We start from the raw sequence: 22,774 nt of genomic DNA on the forward strand, positions 1-22,774 counted from the left end.
CATACATAAATTATATAAAATGCTTTATTTTATTTATTTATGTTTTTTTCTCTATAATCCAGCAATCCGAACATTCCAATAATCCGGCACCTTCTGGTTTTTAATAGTGACGGCTTAGTGAGATTCTTCTGTACTAAAAAATATTTAATAAGCAACATCCCTGATGATATTGTAAATTACATATCACGAAGCTTTCTTGGAAGAATAAGTGATGTGTTATTGATGGAAAATTGTTGGGAATTGATGGAAAGTGTTTGGACAGTTTACTACCTGGAGTTTCCATTCTAGCTCACAGAAGATTCAAAGTTGTCGGAAAACTATTACTGAGAAAAAGAGTATAAACTGGTAAGTCCTCCTAGTATACAATCTAAATCCAAGTTGACTAAGCTAGAGGCTCGCAAAACTAACGAAATAGCAAGCTTAAGAACACATATCAAGAGGGTTATACGATTCTTATTTGGTCTACTGCGATACGGGCCTGGAGCCTAGTGCAGTGACCATCGTGAACTATGTAATATGTTCTTGTATCTTGTTTAATAAATAAATACTATAATTTAATTTCAGCTTGAACGTTATTAAATCACTTCGTGAAGTTTAGGGAAACAAATCCGGGGGAACCATGAGGTTGAAAGCGGGGAGGATTTTTTGACGCAGGTTAGGGAGTTACAGAAACAACTAACCAAGCTTCAGACACCAGCAGTTTTCAATGATGCAGACCCATGCCTGTTTGCTCAGGCCGAGGCCCAATTTGAAATAGCTGGAATAACCCAAGATTCCACAAGTATGGTCACATCCTTTCTAAATTGGATACTTGGAATGTTACAGAGCTCTAAGATCTTATTGAGAATACTCCGAGTAAAGATAAATATAACAATTTTAAATCTAAAGTCATAAAACGATTTGGAAATTCCTGAGACCAGCGTGTTCGCCAACTACTGAGTGATGAGCCACTGGGCGACTGCAAGAGCGTTGATAACTTATTGAGTGCACTGTGGATGCGAAGGCTGCCATCGAATGTCGCATATACAAATGGCTCAAATGGACTTGCTACTGAAGAAGTTAGCCGACAATGTTGATGCTAAGGGATATTTCAGAATGTTTTTCGACACTCCCCTTTTACACGAACACTTAACTATTTTCAATGATCATACATCGTTAAATCTATCAAGAAAAACAATAAAATTATATACTGTTACTTTCCTTTAGTAATAAAGCAAACTAATTTCACTGGATGAAGTATTGTATATTATTCGAAAATCCAACATCGCTGTGCAAATATCTTAGGTTTTTGACTGAGCTTCAATATTATCTGCATTCCTTAATTCTCTGGCCAGATTTTTGTTATCAATGTGTGACTTATGCATTTATCGTCATTGGTTGGCGAGGTATAATATGAATAATTTGAAATGAAAATATCTAATATATCGTCAAAATTAGCCGAAAAATGGACAGCATCAAATATGTTAATAGATCGCTTTCTAAATAATAATGAAAAGTTGTTAGAAGGAGACAACATAAATTTTATATTAAATGATCTCTTTGGACATCAGCAGTCTAAACTTCAATGACTTCGAGCTAGCTGATCCCAACTTTAATGAGCCTGCATCCGTTCAGATGCTCAATGCAGTACGAGTACTAATTTATTTTATAAGCTTTAGAATGATTGCGTGATAGTTCCGGTATCCGGCCGAATATGATTTAGGCCACCGCATAGGCCGAATACTGGATAGTTACCGTATATCCATTTCATTTCTAATATCTTATATCCGCAACTAAAACCGCTCCTTAGAAAAGGTGTTAAATCCCACCATAATAGCCCACGTAAGTGTGTCGCGTACCGCGTTGAGCCTGTGAATATCCGGTTCCAACAGGCCGGCAAAATTGTATAGACCGCCGAAGGGTAATCATCACTCGTCAGTCGACATTTTATTGAACCCACCCTTAAAATCAGGGGCAGTGAGGTCACTTTGCAGTAATCGTATAAAAAAAAGTATCTACAAAAATTCAAGTCTAATACAAGGTAAGACAAGGTAAAAAGGAAAATGGATTATTCATTGTTAATTTTAAGAACACTTTTAAAGAAGTCACTATTAAAAAAAAGAAAATAAAAACAACTTCAAAATGGCACAGAAGACTCGACCGTTGGAAAAAGAGTATTAAAGACAGTTTCAAAGGCAATGGAAAGTATAAAAGCAATAGGAACAGAAACTTTAGAATTCAAGACATGTATACAGGCAAAACAACACAGACTACATTTTAACACAATTAGAATCAGAGCGAGGAGACTTAGAAATTATACATACTGATGTCAGTGGACTCTGAAACACCTTCAGATGACGGATATAATTATCTAATCAGATGAACGACTACAGCCATTAAACTATACTTATTAAGACATAAAAGTGAGGTAAAGAATATTAAAACTAAATATTCAGTAGTAATGTATTTATGTAATACTAGATGACCCGGTGAACTTCGTATCACCTACATACATTTATTATTATTATTCATCGTGGAACGCAATTTTGCCATACCAATACGTATGTTATCATTATCTGTCTCCCGTTAGTCAACAGTACGGCTTGCACGTGAAGAAGCTCGTCGCACATTTGATAAACTTCGACGATCTAAGTCATCTTCTCCGTGGCATTTTGCGACAATAACATTAAATAAAGTTCTCACGCACTGACAAATTGATGATAGATTTTAATAATAGTCTTGAAATTTATTTATTTATTTTCTATTTTTAAGAACCCACTGACACTTTTACACTTTATTTATTTCTGAAATGTTTTGTATTTGAACAAAATAAACCAAAGAAATCGGACCTCATAGTACAACTATGAAACAGACAAATTTCTGAACGCACCTATATATATGTGACAGCCAGGCCAATTCTTTATTTCTAAAAAAGACAAAAGACATCGAATGTTTCATGGCTAGGAACATTTTGTATTGAAAACTTATATTGTCGTTTTTAGTATTTTCCGTTATTTATTATTTATGTTCGTCACCGTTTAATCCATCCCTGGACTTCCACAATTAATTCAAAACCAAAATTAGCCAAATTGGTTCAGCCGTTCTCGAGTTTTAGCGAGACTAACGAACAGCAATTGATTTTTATATATATAGATTCTGTGATAAATCGTTATAAAGATTATGGGACACGGATGTTCCTGTCGGCGTAAAGGGATACTTTTTATACGGAATTTCTTAACTTTTTGGCCTGGTGATTTATACCAAAATGCTATCATTTTCATATTCATATTGTTGCAGAATATGTTTCGTAAGGGAAGTGGACTTTTTGAACTTCGAGAAAATGAAATTCGTCAAATTTTTATGGGTGACAATAGCGATGAGGAAGATGACTTAGTGCTTGATGAAGAAGACCAAGGACTTCTAACATAGGATGGTGACCAAGGGGTATTTGATGTCGAGATTGAAGGAACGACGACTCTTCAACGGCAAGGATCACCTGAACTTTCAACATCTCGAGAGGAAATCGTCACTGAAGCACATTCCAACCATCAACCGGTTTTCAATTGGAATCCGAGAACATACCACCCAAATGTTTTTCCTGACGTGGAATATGAATTCGGAAAGGTGAGAATCTGTCAAGAAGTTGAAGCCGATACATTGACTCCTTTTGACATTTTCCGTTTAGTAATTAATTTCAACATTTTAGTTGAACGTATAGTATCTGAGTCAGTACAATACGCTCACCAAAATGGACGGGAGTTCACTATTGAAATCGATGAAATGAAAGCATTTCTTGGTGTGAATCTGGTTATGGGCTATCATATCTTGCCAACATTGAGAGATTACTGGTCTACAGAACCAGACATGGCGGTACCATTCATTTCAAATGTTATGCCAAGAACGCGATTCGAAGAAATACGCAGAAATCTACATTTCTGTAACAATGACGACGTAAGAGACATAAACAGCCCTAACTATGATCGAGCATACAAAATCCAGCCAGTTATGGTTCACTTGAATACTTCATTACAAAATGCTCTCAATAACACGAAAATACAATCTATCGACGAGCATATGATCAAATTCAAGGGCCACAACGTAATGAAGCAATACATAAAAAATAAACAAGTAAGATGGGGATTCAAATTATGGTGCACATGTGATGCAGCAACGGGTTATTTATTTGAATTTGATTTATATACCGGTAAACGAACTTCAGGGACTGAGTATGGATTAGGTGAATCAGTAGTGCTGAAACTTACGACAAAGCTGGAAGGTTTGGGATGTGAAATTTACATTGATAATTTCTTCAACTCACCTTTGTTGCAGTACAGACTGATTGACCAGAATATCAAGGCATGTGGAACTGTTCGAACTTACCGAAAACATCTTCCGAAAACTACACCATTGGATAAAAAAATGAAGCGTGGAGACATTTACACCACAAGTTTTCAAGGCATATCGTATGTGAAATGGATGGATAATAAAGCGGTACATTTGTTGACCAACTTTCTGTCACCTGTAGAAACTGATACCGTAAAACGGCGGCAGGCTGGCTCAGCAGATAAAATTTACGTGAGATGTCCTAAAATTGTATCACACTATAACAAAAATATGGGCGGAGTGGACCTAATGGACCAACTAAAAGTGTGCTATGAAATAGATCGGAGATCAAAAATAAAGTATTATCTTCGCCTATTTTTTGATCTGTTAGATAAATAATCAGTTTCATTGACAAAAAAAAAATGAAGGATCTCTGTTGTCGATTTTGCAATTCAGACAAGTTGTTGCTCGGAGTTTGATAAATTGTTTTACCAACAGGCAAAGAGGCCTTCCAACTGCAAGAAGTAGTGTAGTACGCAAAGCAGTGAAACGACAATTACCATCGCACCCAATGGAAAAGTCGAATGCCAGAAAGAGGTGCGTACATTGTGCCACAATGTACGGTTCAAAAGTTGCTGTAATTGGCATAGCATTGCAGAAAGTGGAGAGGCGGCAAGTGCAGATAAAAAGGCTGCATCTCTCTATCCAGAGAAACTCAAAGCTATGATAGATGAAGGTGGCTATACCAACCAAACCATTTTCAACGTAGATAAAACTGGCCTGTTTTAGAAGAAGATGCCTAAAAGAACTTTTATTGCGCGTGAAGAGAAAACTTTTCCAGGTTTTAAGGCCGCCAAATATGGATTGACAGTGATGCTTGGCGCGAATGCAGCTGGTGACTTTAAATTAAAACCTCTCTTAGTTTATCGCTCAGAAAATCCAAGAGCATTGAAAAACAAATCTAAAGCTAGTTTGCCCGTGATTTGGAAGTCGAATCGTAAAGCTTAGGTGACGGCCTTCCTTTTTGACGACTGGTTTGGTCATCACTTCATACCTGAAGTCGAACGTTATTGCCAGTCTAAACAAATCCCTTTTAAAGTGATGCTATTAATCGACAACGCGCCTGGTCATCCTTCTGCTATTTTAACTAGTTTCGACCCACGTGTGAAAGTTGATTTTTTGCCACCAAATACAACCAGCTTGCTTCAACCGATGGACCAGGGAGTTATCAAAACATTCAAAGCTTATTACACGAGACGATCGTTTGCACATCTGCATAAAGCTATGAGACAAAACAACGAGCTCTCTGTTAAAGAATTTTGGAAACAATTCAACGTTTTAGAAGCAGTGAGAATCATTGGAGAATCTTGGGATGAAATTTCACAAAAAACTTTAAATGGCGTCTGAAAAAAACTCTGTCCATTTTTTTTCTCCACTGAGACTTAGGCGGAATCAGTGCCAGGGCCTGATGAAATTTGCAATGTGATCGAAGACGTTGTCGAACTTGATAGACAAATAAATTTATATGTGGATAGTGATGATGTTCGAGAGCTGTTGGATTCACACAATGAGGAGCTTACAATTGATGAGCTCATTAATGCGTCAACAAGAGGAAGAAATTCATAATCATGATTCTTTGGATCCAGTTCAATTAGATCAAATGACAGTTGGAAACTTAACAGAAGCCCTCAGTTCGATTGAAAAAAGGTTAACAATTTTGGAAAGCATAGACTCCAATGAAGAGCGCATTTTTGTTACAAAAAATGGAATAAAAAAATTACTAGGATGCTACGAGGAGATATTGCGGGAGAAGAAAAAATCATTGACTCGTCAGACGACTTTGTTACAATTTATAAAACCTCCTACATCAAAATAAATTTGGATTGTGTTTATACATTTTATTAATATTGTTTGTCATATTATCTAGAATTAGATACTAATTATTTCCTAAATTAGTGTTTTATTTAGTATCCAGTCCCAATTAAACATACTTTGTATGTCTTTATATGCAAAATTGTACCCCGACTTACGCGCATTCGACTTACACGGATAGCGCTCAGTCCCACCTATCGCGTAAGTCCGGGGTAGTACTGTATTATTTTTTTATGTGTTTTGAGGAAAAGGGCATTGAATGTGAGTGCGCTGAGTGTGAACTTGGCATGAGTGTGAGAGTGGTCTTTTTTTTCAGGAAGTGATGCAACCATGTTTTTCTAGAGCAAAAAGAATTTGTGCTCTAGTACGAAAACCACGTATAAAAATTAGATGATGATGAATTTGAATCTGAAGATGAACTTCAGCGGATTTCAATTGGCTTGAGTCATGTCCATAACCATGTGAATGATTCCGATTCTTCACCCGCGCCATCTTTACATTCTGATTTACCTTGAATTTACTGTCCGATGAAGAAATAGTAGTCGTACAAGACGCTGTTACTCACTCTCCTTTGATGCCTTCGCCTGTGCTACCTTCATCTCGGCCGCTTCCAGTGTGACTACCATTTACATTGACGCAAAATGGCTTTCGTTCTTTGCCACTATCTCCATTAAATGCCTCTAACAGCCAACTAAGAAGACCTACAACATCCGGAAGGACTGCTAGAGTAGTACACACCGACATAATTTTCAAAAGCCTCTAAATTTGAGTGGACTAAAAATAAATTCAAATTTTTCGCCCAGATCTAAATCTTCCGCAACTTAAAATAACTAAAACTCCTTAAGAGTATTTAACAGAGGAAATTTTTGATTACATTACCGATCAATCTAACCTGTTCTATATGCAAAAAAAAGGAAAACAAAAAGCCTGTCAATACCATACTACGTTATGACAAAGTTGAGAAAAGAAGAACAGCGGTACTTTGCCCGGACATTAACATACTTTATAACGCCCTATGGGAGGCGTAAACTTAGAAAACATGTTGATCGCCCTGTATAGAACAGACTTCAGAGGCCTTCAATAGTATTTCCTATTAGTGTCGCAACTTAGATATTTGCATAAATAATAGCTGGGTTTTATACAGACGACATAATGCGGGAAAGACAATGCCTCTTAAAATGTTCAGGTACCACGTAGTACAGAGCCTCCTGCAAAAGGGCCAAGGAGATACCGACAACAACTGTGAAATTTCTGGACCAACTCCTTCGAAAATAATACAGGCACCTGTAGCACTACAACCTCCACCAGATGTAAGGTATGATAGGGTTGACCATTTTCCAATGTTTTGTTCGAAAGGGCGATGTATATTTTGTATTAAGGGCCAAACTACGGTAGGTAATGTGTCCCAAGTGCTTGTGACGCTTGTGTTCTAATCCAGAAAAAAATTGTTTTGTGAAATTCTATACTGATAAAGTCATTTCTTTAATCTAATAGTACACCTCAAATATTTCAATACTGAATTTTATTCCTTTTATTTTAATGAGTACATAAGTTGAATTTGGTTTTATAACTATAATTGTTATTTACATGCAAATTTTCTATACATAATTTTAAGAAAATGTTGTGTATTTTATTTCTTTAAACCTAGCAAAAAATCCTCAAAGATGCTTACCCATTAGTAAACATTTTTTTTATATTGCTAAGCTGGCAATTTACTAGGGGAGATTGTGACAACCAAGGTTACTAATTATGCCTTTGTCAATATTATGCAAACCAAGCAACAAAAAATAGTTTGGCAACATATAGACACTAGTAACAACTCCTCAAACTCCTTTGGGGACAGTAATTACCACAAGATATCCTCTCAAATATTGGGAACATTGCGCTCCATTCAAAATTCCATTACTGAGCCAGTTCATGTATCATTAGTTGGCCAATTCTCCAACAGAGCAAGAATATCCCGACTGGCACATTCAGCATCTTCTGTTCTCATACAATTCAGCCGTTCCGTGATGTGTTTGCCAAAGAACCAGTAACTTTGATCTTCATTGTCATTGTTAGTGTTAGTAATCAAAGGTCTCATGGCAATCCGGAGATCATCTAATACTTTTTGGCAGTCGATATCCTTGATGTTTGGGTGGAATTTCATTTTGCGTCGAGGCCTGTCTGTTCTCTGGCCACGTTGCCTGATTGTTAGCAACTCTTTATCTTCTTCAAACTGTATTTCTTGTTTTAAGGGCATCTCACTAACCTCCGGGCCTGAGTTTGGTTCATATGTCTGCAAATAAAAATACATGTTATATACTGATTGACAGCAACTATTTGTGTTTCAATTTTAAAATACAGTGCCTTTCTTATTATTAGTTGACAACAGAAAACATTTTTTGAAACAATCCTGCTTGCCTGTCTTACTGAATATACACTGGCTGTATTCACATGATGACTATTTGGAAAAAAAATTTAATTAGTTAACTTTTACTGCATACAAAACATATTAACTACCTTACTACTAAAACAATGAATGCCTCACAATACTGTATTTTAATAGGAAATAACTTGGTTTTGCTCTTGGCACTGCTACATTCCAATAGTGGAGGATGTTGCTTACTATTAGACAACCAGCTTGTTTGTATTGCATACTAAGACAAAAACCATTTTATAGCAGATTGTCAGACATAAACATTCTTACTTATAAACTTGTTTAAGCATTACGAGGTGAATAAGACTTGTTTAAATAGCTGTCAAAAACATCACCAGATCCTAGTTTAAACCTTATTAAGAAGCAAAATGGCAGGTTTTGACTTACAGCTGATCAAGTAAATTTGTGTCTTAACTAAGCATAGCTTTGTGAAATTTTTATAAGTCTGAAAGTATAAGCATTAGTCAACCTACCACTACACCAGAATCTTCTCGAACCGACACATCCCTCAAGAACTGCAGCGGCTTCCACAGCGGCCAGCAAGGGACGTACACGTCGGCGGGCGACGCTGCAGTCTCTTTGGACTTGTCCACTCGCCGCACGTTGTGGTTAAACGTGCTTCGGATGTTCACCCATCTGTCGCGAACGGAACGGGCTGGGGCAAAGTGTAATATAACATTAAGCAATTGTAAATGTGTAAAAGATATATATATATATATACTTACCCCCTTATTCATAAACGCTTTTTATCTAAGGACGAAGTAAAGCTGTGATAACAAGCCTGTTTCTCAGTGCCCAACGGCACTGAGAAATAGACATAGGGCCATTGTGATTGGTTATTACTGTTGTATTTCAATATAAGCCAATCACAACGGCCCTACGTCTACGCACTGCGAAGACTGCCATGCCGTCAGCACTGAGAAACAGACTTGTTATCACAGCCTTACTCGGTCGTTAGATAAAAAACGTCTATGAATAAGGGGGTTAGTCTATTGCCTTTATAATCTATTGATAATTTTACCTAAAGCATACTTCGTCTCGTAGTAGTTCTTAGGGAAAAGCAATTGCGTCTTCACCTAACCTTGATAGCCACTTTTTACTGATTATCAAGCACATTTCCCGCTACTATAAGAAAAAGATACCTGGGGCGAAGCGGCCATGTTTTTTTATTTCTAAATACAATTGGCAGTCAGCACTTACCAGTAAATCCTCGGCCTAAATTAGCGGCGAACTCTGCATAGGCTTTATATTTTTGCTGTATGTGATGGTTTGTGTTTCCCAATGGTTTCCATATAAACTCTCTTTGGCGGACAAATTCCACTAACTGTAGTTCTAATTTACGGGTCCAGTAAATTGTTTTACGTGGCATTTTAATTCATTCGTATATTTATCGAATCTTTACAAAACAACAAATTTCGTCAATAACAAAATGAATGCAAATTTGATATTACAAAATATAAAAATGGCAATTGGCAGCTGTCAGGAATAGTGGTGTGCTATGAGAATTATGTATCTATAATAGTCGATATTAATCAATATTGTTATCGATGTTAACAATATCGATCGTAACTATAATTCAAAAAATACTATTCTTATAAAGTGTATACTTTATAGGAGACATATGGATAATAAATATGCTAGAATTATATATTTCGCTTGACTTCACTATTCTAAATAATTTACCTCATGGCATGGGAGCGAGCCCGGGTTGCTGCTGTCGACAGCATTGAATAAAACAAATAGAAAGTTAATGGGGACCATTTATTAATTTTAAGTTTGTGCTACATTTTACTTTTATCTAATATACCACCGTATACGTGTTGAGTTGTCATGTGTAGTCATGGTCATTGTAAAGGACGTTTAAATTATTGGTAGCCGTGTTTATCGCAATTTATTATCAAGTATAACGTTACTACGTGAAGTTCCATTACAACTGAGAAACACACATTTAGTTTGAGCAAGATCACATCTTTGTAAACTCTTTGACAAGCCACTTGTAAATATCCTTGCAAGTCTTTTAGAAAACTACTTAAAACACCCGCCAACTGCAACAAAAGTTATCATTTACTATATACTCATAAAAAAAGGGCATAGCCGGCTTTAAGTTTCAGGACGAGGGCCGAATTTGTAATTTGGATCCAGAGACAAGGGGACAACGCGAAAATTTCATGTAGGTAATTTTTTATACGTACTTATGTTCAATTTAAAAGGGTAAACGCCGCATCCATGAATTACGTATAGCTTGTAATATGGCTGCTCAAAAGTCAGCTTTATGTAAAAATAATAAGAAAATATCTAACTTCTTTATGCAGGGTCCGGGGTCTTTCAGTTGCTCGTCGGGTAGATACGTGCACTGTGTCTCGGGGAATCCCAACAGCTCGGCCAACATGTTGATATCCTTGTACGACGGACGCGCACGCAGCATCTAGCGAACCAAAAACTCAAACAGAGATACGATAGCAATCAATGTTGATAAAGTAATCTTTACCAAGTATGAGTGTACAGTTAGTTATTTCTTTTTCTTTCTAATGGTTTTATCTACGTTCTTGGCAGTATGGCCTTTGACCGTATCCGGTTAAATAATTAATAAAAAAAAACCGTCACATTTAATTGCGCACCTCTGTGACAACCTCCTTCCGGTCCTCTATGGGCGGTAAATTCCAGAACACCATCCCGACCACGATCTCGTCGCGCAGGTAGAACAGAATGCCGCGCTTGTACCTGTTCTGATACTCTTCAGACCTGTGTTGGGACAATAAATACCCACTGTGAACCTGCCCATGAGTGTCGTCGTCCAAGGTTCCTTGTGTACAGGAGTTTTGTAGAAAGGGGGGGGGGGGTGTCATTTGGAATCCCAGCGACCGCCACTGCCTAAGAAGGTCTATCCGGTTTAGAAAGACCGGCGTAATCGTGTGGGTTATTATAATAAACACTAATTAACTTACCATCAGGTCCACATTGCAATAGCATCACTTTGTTGTGCTTATGTTGTAAAAAAAAAACATTATTGATCGGCGCACAACAAAGCCGTCTTTATCTTACACCGCCGCGGCGCGTCGTCGCGTTTACACGTTACTGTTACTTTTGTCTCAATTATGTGCTGTGGCTTTTATTTTAGCTACTTTTACTATCTATCCTATATAATATATTATATCCTATTTATTTTATGTCCAATATAAAACGTCTTTAGTTATATAAGCGACGTTATTTAAGTAATAATTGAATATTCTCATGTATCTTGAAACTATGTTCGCCTACGTGATGAATAAAGCATTAATTTATTTGTTGTTTATTTTATTACAATAAGCATAGTGTGTAGAGCGCTGTGTGATCTGTTGAAAAGTAGGACACTAACTTCTTGTAGCAGGGCCTGTCTCCGGAGGCGGCGTCCACCGCCTGCGCCTTCATGGCGGGCTCGTCTTCGCACTGCTTGAACAGCGCCACCGTGGGCAGGCACGCCCCCACCTCGCCCACCACCTGCAACATGCATCTCTAACTGGAGGCCTATACTCAGAGGCGGTCTTTGGGGGAGGCGAACCGGGGCCTCGCGCTTACAGAGGCCTCGCGTGGTGCCTCGCAGGACCTTTTTTTACGTTCTTACCGACGAAACTGTTAAAACAGGGGAACGTTTTTACTCTGCCCGGGGCCTTACGTCTGTTTCTTTTTGCTTTCGTCTAGGACCTCGCGTCGTTTAGAGCCGCCACTGCCTATACTCCCGAAGCCAAACGGTCACTTCCACTGTGCCTTAGGTACCTTACTTACGTACTTTATCCGTAGTAGTGACCTTGTGTATCCGCTCGGATGGCGACCACCCCAAGATATAAAACCCGCGATAGTGGACCTCGTAAAAGTGTCGCGTTCCAGGATCAGCGCCTGTGTATATCCGGTCTCAAACAAGCCGGCATAACTGTGTTGACTGGCAAGTGGTAATCTTCTCTCGTCGGTCGATACCATATCGAGACTCCACTCCACTTACCATCAGGTGCAGTAAAGACGCTCTGTCATGCTCGTATAAAAAACTGGTCGAACAATATCAAACTATATCTACAGCTCAAATCTCAATTATCATTTATATATTATCATTTAAAATTGGTTCACTGTTGGAGTTGTGAGCCAAAGTGTAAAATGTGAATGTAGCTCCTAAAACTCTAGATAATCAATTACTTGTAGCTGTGAGCCAAAGTGTAAAATGTCAATAGAGCGCCTAGACAATCAATTACCATATCTATGGTACAGTATAGCCAGTAGTAATACTTGCTCCCGTTATACAAACCGCTGCACTAGAAAGATATGGCGTAATAGAGAATATTTTCCTCTTTACGCGATATCATCATGGTGCATACTACCCACTACATAGCCATCTAAACCTTCCATCAGCTACTTGCAGGATAAACAGCGCCAACCTGCATCTCGAGCTCATGCCCGAGCCGGAGCCAGTAGTGCGGCTCCATGTTGCAGGGCAGCCAGTAGCCGGTCATGTTGGCGCCGGCGACGTAGCCCTGCTCCTCCGCGTTGTCGTAGTGCTCGATGCGCAGGCGCGTGTCGTGCCACTGCGAGTGGAAGCTCGCCGCGTCGCCCGCCTATGCACGCTTGTTCATTTAAGATGCAATCAGCCAATTTCAATAAACGAATCTTAATCCCAATCTTAATCTTTGTTTCGATTCAAAGAATAAACCAATCAAAAATAGTCATTCGTGAGGATGGCAAAAATAACTGTTCTGATTGGTTCATTTTCGCCATAGATCGAAAAAAGATATTGAGATTTTATTTGAAAGAGGAGCTCATTAAAGTAGGCTGGAAATAAATATTGCTTTAATAGTAGATTTATATTTGTAGTAAATTGGAACAGGAGAGGATCAAATCAATTATTTCATATACTTAGGTTAGGTAGTCCTAATAATTAAATACAAACAGTTGCAACAGGAAACATACACAACCCAAATTGAACAGCTGCCGTCCCAAGCACAACTTTCCACCACCTTATAAAATACCAGCCATAGTGACGCGACAGTCGTACCGAACAAGTATTTACAATATCTACCAAACCCAGATAACACTGACTACGTATAGATGCGTCCTGGCCTCCAGTTCTGTGTTGACCTTGAACCCGCCGTTTATGTGGTCCTGCTCCAGGAACGACGGCTCGGCTATCTCCACACGCGGCTCCGCGCCGATAGCCACCAGCACCTGAGGTTGTGGGTTTGGGACTTTTACTTTGCCAATTTCTACAGATGATGGTGACCACTTACCAACATTTTATTCATCATCATTAGCTTTACTCGTCTGCCTTCGAAAACAATCAAAAAGTCTTTGTGCAGTACTGTCTTTCGGGTAAAAGTATACACGCGTCAAATTGATCGCGCCACCATCTTTGATTCCATTAAAATTTCATTAAAAATTCTGCAAGCTATTAATGTATCAAAATACTACTAGTTCTTGCTCATGGTTAAGCAGGCGCGGCTGAATCGAAAAATAAAGTCCCACTATTTCATTACCAAAGTAATTTAAAGTCAATTATGGTCTACTGCATGTCAACTCTCATTCAAATTCGGCTAGCGGTCGCTGGAGTTATGTAGCTATGCAGAGTTATGTAGGCCGAAGTAAGGGTGTAATGGCACTCCCATGAGCGTAGCTATTATATTTCTCTAGGGAGTGGGCAGCTGGCGAAAGGAGCAAAAAAACGTTGCCGATTGAAAGCCCTGCATCACACCAGGCCTTTGTAATCCCAAGGCTTTTTCTAGGATGGGCACTGACCACCCTAGCTCCCGTAGAGCTACGCCCATCGACACCTCTACATTTTTCATATAGCGTATAAACTATTTTGATAGCAAGAGGTCATACGTAATCTGTAATGAGCGAGCTCCCGTCGGACAGCGTCAACTCCAGCTTCCCATCAGGCGTCTCGAACGCATCGTACACTTGCGCTGCAGGAAGTCATTAATGATAAATTCACTGACACTTATACAATACTTGCTTATTTGAATATAAAGATTATAATTTGTTTATGGACAGGACCCAGATATGCTTAAAAAATAAGTTTTGTTTTGAGAGGTACTTACTTAGGGGATTTAAAAGAGAATGTCGACTAGCTAGCTGAGAATTGAAGACCGCTGAATTGTATATCGCAATTTATTCCATATGCCCAGTGTTGGGACTAATGGACGCAGTTTCATAGTAAATGTATAGCACGCAAATTAATGTGCCTCGACGAGTCAAATTGATGCTAGCCACAAGAACTTTAATTCCTCTGCTTGTTTTTTGTAAGTAAAATTATAAATCAAGTTCTCTCAAGCTCACTCTTAGGCATGACGGTGACACCCTCGCACTTGATCTTCTCGGCTGCCCACTCGCCGAGGTACTCCGGCAGCACGCCCGCCATCAGACCCTTGTCTTTGAACATGTGCACGAACTGGATCGGCTCCTCGTCAGGAGCCCGCTCCACCAATTGGTCTGGACACATCATTACTGGCATTACCCCATGCAATTTTAAAATGTAGACAAAAATACACTAATCGAACGTCCTTTAGACCGGTACAAAATAGTGCTTGCTCAATAGATAATAGATATATGTATTATTAGGCGTTAGACATAGATATGATGATGATATTTATCCCACCGATTGTTGGCATATAAAAAAAGTAATATCTACGTACACCCAAGAAATAAAATTTAAATTTGAAAACCCCCATACGAGCAAATAATTATAATGAGATAGAAATTCATTTATTTTGTCTCTGGGGCAAACAACTACACCCTTTCCCCCACCACACCCCTCTACCCCTGTAACGTGACCATAGCTCCACGCACTGCAACAGCTAGCCTCTAACTATTCGTCATCCTGTGTTGGTATTCCTTCTCTCCACCACACCCGTCTCCCCCCATAACTTCGAGCCCTGCATCAGCTACCTCTCTCTTCATCAACCCGTGTTGGTATCGACGGCGCGTGGACTCACTCATCTTGCCGAGGTGCCAGGCGAGCTCGCAGCCGAGCGTGCCGCCGCCGATGATCACCACGTGCTTGGCCGCCTTCACCTTCCGGTACGCGATCTCCAGGTCGCGTATCGTCCGTATGGTGCTCACTTTGTCGCGCACACCCTTCGGCGCTGACTTGAACACGCTGTGGACCTTCGCCTTCGACCCTGAGGGGTTTCATCAGTGTCAGTTCATTGGTCAAGGACTAACGTTTAGGTCCCAGATAAATAAAAAACTCCATTTGTCTTAGTTTATTTTTCGACAATAATTATGATGATGACTACCGTGTTGAGAGATATATGCGGGTCGGGTAAAGAGATATTGGGTTTTTCTGGTTTAGAATTGTGCCCAGTAAATTCCATGAGACCTATCATAGCTGGTAGAACAGTGTGACAACTTATAACCCTTCTGCCTACTCCTGAAAAGGTGAAAAGCTGTGATCCGAGACTGATGTAATTTTGACCTGTCAACTAGCATGTGCTAGTTATCCCTAAATTTCACTTCTTCAGCCTTTGGAAGCCCAATCCTACTACAAGCCTCCCGTAATTTTCCAAACAAACCTGCTACAATCAGCCTGCATCCAGCGAGTTCCTGCAATCTTTACGAGACCGTCTGTCCACTTTATAGGTGGTCGCACGCTGCGTTTACCAGCCATAGTATAAAAGCTATTTATGAAAAAGCATCAGAGACTTTCCCGCCCTCACACCCACCACTACAACTCCTGTAACCCAGGATCAGCAGTGGCACGCATTTTATGACACCGAGCGATGAAGCTGGGCCAGTCTCAGGGAAGACTAATTTGTCATTATCCCGCGACGACATTAATCAAATAGAAAGATAGGGAAGCGTTGGAAATGTTAATTAAAACAGCATCAGTAACCTGGCGCAAGCAAACACCGTTCGTAGTAGACGGGCTGCTCGCCGCACATGGTCTTCACGTAGACCACGTGCTCGTCCGCGTCGACGCGCAGCACGCACCAGCCGGTCGCGATGGACACCGCCGGCCCGGTCTTCTTGCGGTAGAACTTCACCGGGTCCATGAACTTCGCGCACTCCGACAGGTACATGCTGGCCAAATAGTGTTAATAAAACTATTTCCGAATCAAATGCCTTAGACAAGATATATTTTTGCAATCGTTACACAAGCGATAAGTATAGCGTCACGATATTATTATTTTTTTTGCTCTTATTACCGCTAAAGAATGTAGGCATACGTGTTGTCTATTGGCACAATTATGTGATAGAAAAAATACAAACATACAATATAATCATGTGGTAGTTAGTATAGCTTCATGAATTTCCTTCATAAAAGACAATATACTTTTTTTTGTTTACGGTCAGAATTGTTAATTATTTTTTTAAAACATGCAACTCATATTTATTTCCACTCGCATTATGGGTAGCTCTGAGGATGTAACCTAACACCGGATGAACAGATTCCTGTTTCTGCCATCTTAAACACTCTAGAAGTATCTAAGTCCTTAGGTTTTGAAGACTCACGTTTTCCTCCTGCCTTCCTCAATATAGTTAAGCGTCTTGAGGTCTGGAGGGTCTGGGTTCCACCACATGAATTTGGACATCGGCGGGCGCATGTACGGCAGACAGTCCTCCTTGGATATGAAGAACACCTGGAAATAAGTCAGGGCTTACAAACCTTGCAATATCTTTATAAGGCGAAAATAGTGTACAATTGTTGGTTCATATATGCACACAGTACAGTAACATAATAATAATAATATCACCCCTGTATTACATAATGTCCCACTGCAGGGCACAGGCCTCCTCTGCTACTGAGAGGGATTATTCCTTAGTCCACCACGCTGGCCTAGTCCGGATTGGTAGACTTCACACACGTTCGAAGATTCCTATAGAGAATTTCTCAGGTATGCAGGTTTCCTCACGTTGTTTTCCTTCACCGTTAAAGCAAGCGAGAATTCACATTTTTTTTGCATTCTAAATATTAATTAACTGAAGCCCGAAAAGTAACAAAAAAGACTTTCATAATCGGAGTCGTGCCCAAAAACAAGTTGACTACTATCTATGACATAAGGCTGGTTCATCCGCATGAATAGAAATCCACCAATCATTTTGTAGGCTAAATTCAAAATATGTTCCATAATACTTCTCTTTACCGAATGTTATACGTCTCATAGTTACCTTCGCCTTCTTGTCATGGTGCATGATGGCCCTGTAAGCGGCCCAACCAGCCGCCCCAGCGCCCACTATCAAGTACTGCACGCACGCGGGAAGATCCTTGTCATGGTATGGACGTTTCGTCTTACGACGGGGACGCCCTGAGAATTGAATTCCTTATTAATAAAAGATCAGTCTCGACTGCAAGAAGGGCCGACGACTTGAAAAAGGCGTTGAAAAGTGGATACTTACGGGCTGCTAAGATCAGAATGGTTGATGCTAACATAGAGAGCCTAGGCTCAGCACGCTACGGCGATAGGCCTGAGTCCTTCGAGGCAATCCTTAGTGGTAAAGAATTCAAAAACTACTTAATCGCCTCAATATTCTCATGGAAAGCTACATTGATCAATTAAGGTTTCTGATATTAAAACAGTAAGGTCCTAAACTGAGTTGCATGAAAATTTTTCTCAATGAGCAGCTCATATAAAGGCAGGATAATCTGATAGTATTGAACAAACTGGTTACGAATTATCTCCACAGTCAAAAGACACTATAGCAATTAACAAATATTTACAAATCCAATATAACATACATATAGGTCTGTATTCTCCAAGCTTCTCCTTTTCTTCTTTCCAAACGTACAACTTATATATCTAGAAATTGAATTGTGAAGAGAATTAAGTATCAGGCAGTTTAGCAGAAATCCGTTAAAAGATGATTTTGTGTATATTATGATTTAGGATCGGTGCAACCAGTAAGTTAATTTGACTTCGAATATGTCGAGAGCATTACGTGTCGTGCATGGACGCTGGGAGAAGGGTGCAAGTAGGTGCACGTGCGTCCCCTTGCCCAGAAGTAAATCACAACAAATATAAATCGGCAAAAACAGGAACAATGGACCAGAGGTTTTATTATGACAAAGAATTTCCAAAAAATCAAGCGATTTAAATTTGAAAAAAAAATGTAATGCGTGCGTAGTATAGTGCGTGCGTAAGTGCGTAGGCGCAGATGCACCTGCCTAAAACTAATCTTGGCAGCGTCCATGGTTTGCGTGCGTGTAGAGATGCCGTCTTACTAATACAATGTCCTTCCTTCTATTATAGATTCGAAAATAAATATTTGAGACATCATAATTACATCTTGATGAGAGGATCAAAGTCGTGGTCTCCTGTTCCACAAATGGTTAACGACTAATAATTTTCCGCGTAGGCACTAGGCACAACTAACTACTAACTATGAGAAAATATTTCTGATAATTCCTTCATGAACAGTAAGTCAAAGTTACTATTAGTTTTATCAAAATTAGTTTAGACTGTGTCAAGTGAAGTCAGCTTGGGGTTTAATTAGCAAAAAAGCTTACAAAATCTTACTTTTACAGCAACCGATTTTCAGCGTGCAAACTTAGCATTAAGCTATTAATTTCGCTATTTTTAAAATTCGTGAAGAAACTGATTGACAGTAAACTAGAATATTTATATAATTACATACTTACAACGCCAACTGAACAAGAGGTTTATGTACTTACAACACCAACGATGGAACAAAAAGATGCAAGCAGCCACACATATATCCAGGGAAACGGCTTAGGAGGAGGGATTGGGCACGGCGGCGGCGGAGGCGCGGGCTTCCCTGAGCACGGGCCGCGGGTGCGCGCGCACTCCAGCATCGGCTGTCATGGACGAGAATGACCAGATTTACGGCGCGAAGGTATTGGCCAATAGCCAATGGTTTACTTTGGCAGTAAATCTGTGATATTGCAATCTTTTTGAGGGTTTCCAAACTGGCAAGATCCGAAAGTCAATATTGTTGGGACCCTTGCTTCAATAATACCGTGAAAGTAGCTTTTGAGGCGCTGCCCCAAGAATCTACCTTCTTTGAGGGTACCTTCTTTAAACCACTATGGGTTTGATTGCGGTAAATAATGCAATAAAATATAAAAGATAATTTATTTACCAAATAAACCATGCGACAGTAACTCAACAAAAATCATGTAATAAATAATTCAGAAATCAGAGCCCTAAATGCGTTCATTTCTCAGTTTTGACGGCGGCTGCCCTTTCCTCCACAGTGTCCAGCTCTCGCTTGGCAGCCTGCTCCAGTAGCGTCATGCGGTCCAACGGCTTCCAAGGCTCGTGGAAAGCGTATTTGTACTTGCTACGGCCATGGTAACCAAGTTTGGGCAACGATTCCTTCGGCTCTTCCACATTATTCAACTTTCTCTCGGTCTTATCCTTCCAGTAATCGGGGTGCACTATCGGAGAATTATGGAACAAGTCCTGGACCCCATGAGCCGGCTCGCCATAATGGACCTCCGGATTCCTGAACAACTCCCGCGCGTCCTCGTTGGGTATTTCCTGTCAAAAAACATCATAGTCACCGGAAGGAGGGGCAGAGTGTGTTAGTGCGTTGGACGAAATGCAGTGTCGAGTATGAGCGTCATGCGTTTTTTCTCGTGTAACTCTTCGGTTATCGGGAGCGCGAGTGGGAGCGCTCGTCCGGTGATCATGGCGTCACCGTCTCCCTTCGATTTGCCCTTGAGCCGGTCGAAGAGTCCTCTGAGCAGTCCCATGAAGCCCTCGTGTTTGGTGTCGGCCGGCGGCGCGGGCTGCTGGTAGTGCTCCGAGTCGTCGTCGTCGTGGTCGGGGTGCGCGGGCGCGGCGCGGGGCGCGGCGTGCGGGCCGGCCGGCGCCCCGGCTCGCGACCCTTGCTCAGTGCTCGTCAACACCACCCCGCTCCGCTGATGAACAAAGCACATGCTGGATTTCATTAGATATTTAATTTTCACGACGCTCGGTGGGCTCTGATTTCGTCAAACGCACTTTACAACACAATTACATTTCATGTCGCTAGGTTTATGTGATAAATTAAGAGCAACAGATATAAGTACAACATTTGACAAAAATTTTATATCAAACATTTCTGTAACGTTGACGCCGACGAACCACTGTTTAAAGTTAAATTTAAACAATAGGTAATATTTCTATCTCTAACGATTCTTCTAAGAGACTAACTTTAAATCCCTCTCACCTTCACATTACTGGGCGGTAGGGGCGGCACTACCACATCGGGCACTTTGATCCTGTAGGGGTCGTAGTTGGGGGGTTGGGGGTCCTTAGGACATTCTGCGCGCCAAGCCGGCGGCGGAGGGTCCGCCTTAGGCCACGGCTCTATCTTCTTACCCTCGGTTTGAGACACATCTTTGCAGCATGACCCTTTATCTTTGGAATATGATTTGCACCCTGGAATTCAAGCACCAATTAGGTCTCTCGTATGTGAGTCCATGTGGGTGCTGGGTTTGCATTATATCTAGCAAGTTATTTATGAGCTGTCGTCACGCACATTATCAAGCCAAAATGACTCTTTAATTTAATTGTATAAAATGCTCAAAGTTTCTAATTACAGCAAAATAATAATATTAAATAGGTGACTAAGAGGTGGTGGGTTTCTTGTATGTGAGAACCCGGCTGAGTAGATACCGACACAATGTTTGTTTTTACAGCCAAGCAAAAGTGTGTTATATCTTCTTGTGTGAAGGCAAGTAGCCAGTAATAAGAAATTCACTCACCAGGGCTGATACCACCGTGGCCCAAAGCGAAAAAACCTTGGTTCACAAATTTAATGTTTTTGTAACATCGCAGCGGGGCGAACATCATGACGACAGACATAATTCCTTATACACAACAAATTTTTATAAAATTTTATTATACCTACATTGTTTTTTTACGTACAAAAATTTCGTTTGGTGTCGTGAGGAGAAAATATTCTGACAGGAATTCAAAAAAAGAACGGCAATGTTTTTAAATTGTGACAGAGGATTTATTTGAAGTGGTAAGAAGGCTTTATTACAAAGACGTTTCGATCCATTGTTTTATTGGAACTAAAATCCAAAGCCAGCAATTATTTTACGCAGCATTTTCAGCCTTTATCAAAGAGAATACAAATACTACGTAAGAAGAGACGGGACCTCCATATATAAAAATAAATGTAAGAAACGTTAAACAGGGCTAAGTTAGCATAGGCAAAGTAACGACAATAACGAGCATCATAAAGTGCTACCAACATAAGATTAAAAACGAAATAGTGTTGTGCAGTTAGTAGGAACATCGAAATCGATAATAATCTGCATATCCAGAATATCCAACAGAATGAAAACAAAATATATTTTATTGTCGTCGCGAAACCGCCTATGACAGTACTGTTGTCATTGACGGATTCGAGACGGTTAATCTAGGTTATGGTAAAATAAAGAAGTGAGTACAAATAAACATATTTATTCAGTCAAACTTAACAATAAAAAAAACAATTGTATTTTTTTTTCTCCTCTCTTTCATGTACTATATGTAGTCTTTCCAAATACAGTATACATCATAAGTTATGGCTAGAGTTAAGAAAGAAAGTCAAATCCATTCACTTTTTAAAATCTGATAGTCGACTAAGATTAAGAAAAATGCTATGTAAATAGGTACTATACAACTATATGTTCTCTACAAGATATTTGGAACTAGGTACAATCAATTGGATTTAAATTCCTTAATTTGCGCCAACTCAATCAAGATTCTTTGGAGAATCTTTTCGGTTTAATTAAGCAACATTCTCCAACAAACCAAAATCCGACATGCCACCATTTTGCCGCTACACTCAAAACCACTATATTAACGAATCTTAGTACTCCTATAAGGGGAGCTAATTGTGACCCTGATGATAACCAATCGATGTTAGATTTTCATGATTTGGTATTTAGTAAAAAATCAGAATCAGAAGATTTAATTGGTGTAGAGCAATAAATAATAGGACTTAATAAATAAACAATAAACAATACCTTGGACTAGGTAAGGGTAACAAATGTCTTAAATACCTATATAATTTCGGTGATTTTTTATACATTGCTATGGCTAAAGCTTTTTCATCTTCAGACCATCGTTTGCCCTGAACAGAACGATTTTGATTTCTAATTGCTGAAAACATCATCGTCTTAAGAAATTTTGATTTAATATTATCGAACATTTTTGCCTTTTTTTTAAATATTCTCATTTTCGATTTTAAATGTTCAACCTTTTTCATTAGTTTCTTTTTCGT

The 22,774-nt window shown here is 39.6% G+C and overlaps 2 protein-coding genes across 2 annotated transcripts; both read right to left on the reverse strand.

Moving 5' to 3' along the window:
• Positions 1-7,679: 7,679 nt before the first annotated feature.
• On the reverse strand, positions 7,680-10,060 carry LOC115442427. Its single transcript, XM_030167453.2, has 3 exons — positions 9,794-10,060; positions 9,067-9,248; positions 7,680-8,452 (listed from the first exon to the last, which is right to left on the reverse strand). The coding sequence occupies exons 1-3, from the start codon at positions 9,960-9,962 to the stop codon at positions 8,090-8,092; spliced, it is 714 nt and encodes a 237-aa protein (XP_030023313.1). The 5' UTR covers positions 9,963-10,060; the 3' UTR covers positions 7,680-8,089.
• Positions 10,061-10,467: 407 nt separating this feature from the next.
• Positions 10,468-22,459, reverse strand: LOC115442465 (apoptosis-inducing factor 1, mitochondrial). Its single transcript, XM_030167505.2, has 16 exons — positions 21,264-22,459; positions 20,726-20,937; positions 19,224-19,367; positions 18,291-18,351; positions 17,723-17,859; positions 17,066-17,193; positions 16,446-16,633; positions 15,547-15,732; positions 14,891-15,043; positions 14,435-14,517; positions 13,655-13,780; positions 12,997-13,173; positions 11,949-12,070; positions 11,212-11,335; positions 10,894-11,018; positions 10,468-10,638 (listed from the first exon to the last, which is right to left on the reverse strand). Exons 1-16 carry the CDS (start codon positions 21,361-21,363, stop codon positions 10,623-10,625), a joined length of 2,082 nt encoding a protein of 693 aa, XP_030023365.2. The 5' UTR covers positions 21,364-22,459; the 3' UTR covers positions 10,468-10,622.
• Between the last annotated feature and the right edge of the window lie 315 nt (positions 22,460-22,774).

Source organism: Manduca sexta, chromosome 7 (assembly GCF_014839805.1).
Source record: "Manduca sexta isolate Smith_Timp_Sample1 chromosome 7, JHU_Msex_v1.0, whole genome shotgun sequence".
Taxonomy (NCBI): domain Eukaryota; kingdom Metazoa; phylum Arthropoda; class Insecta; order Lepidoptera; family Sphingidae; genus Manduca; species Manduca sexta.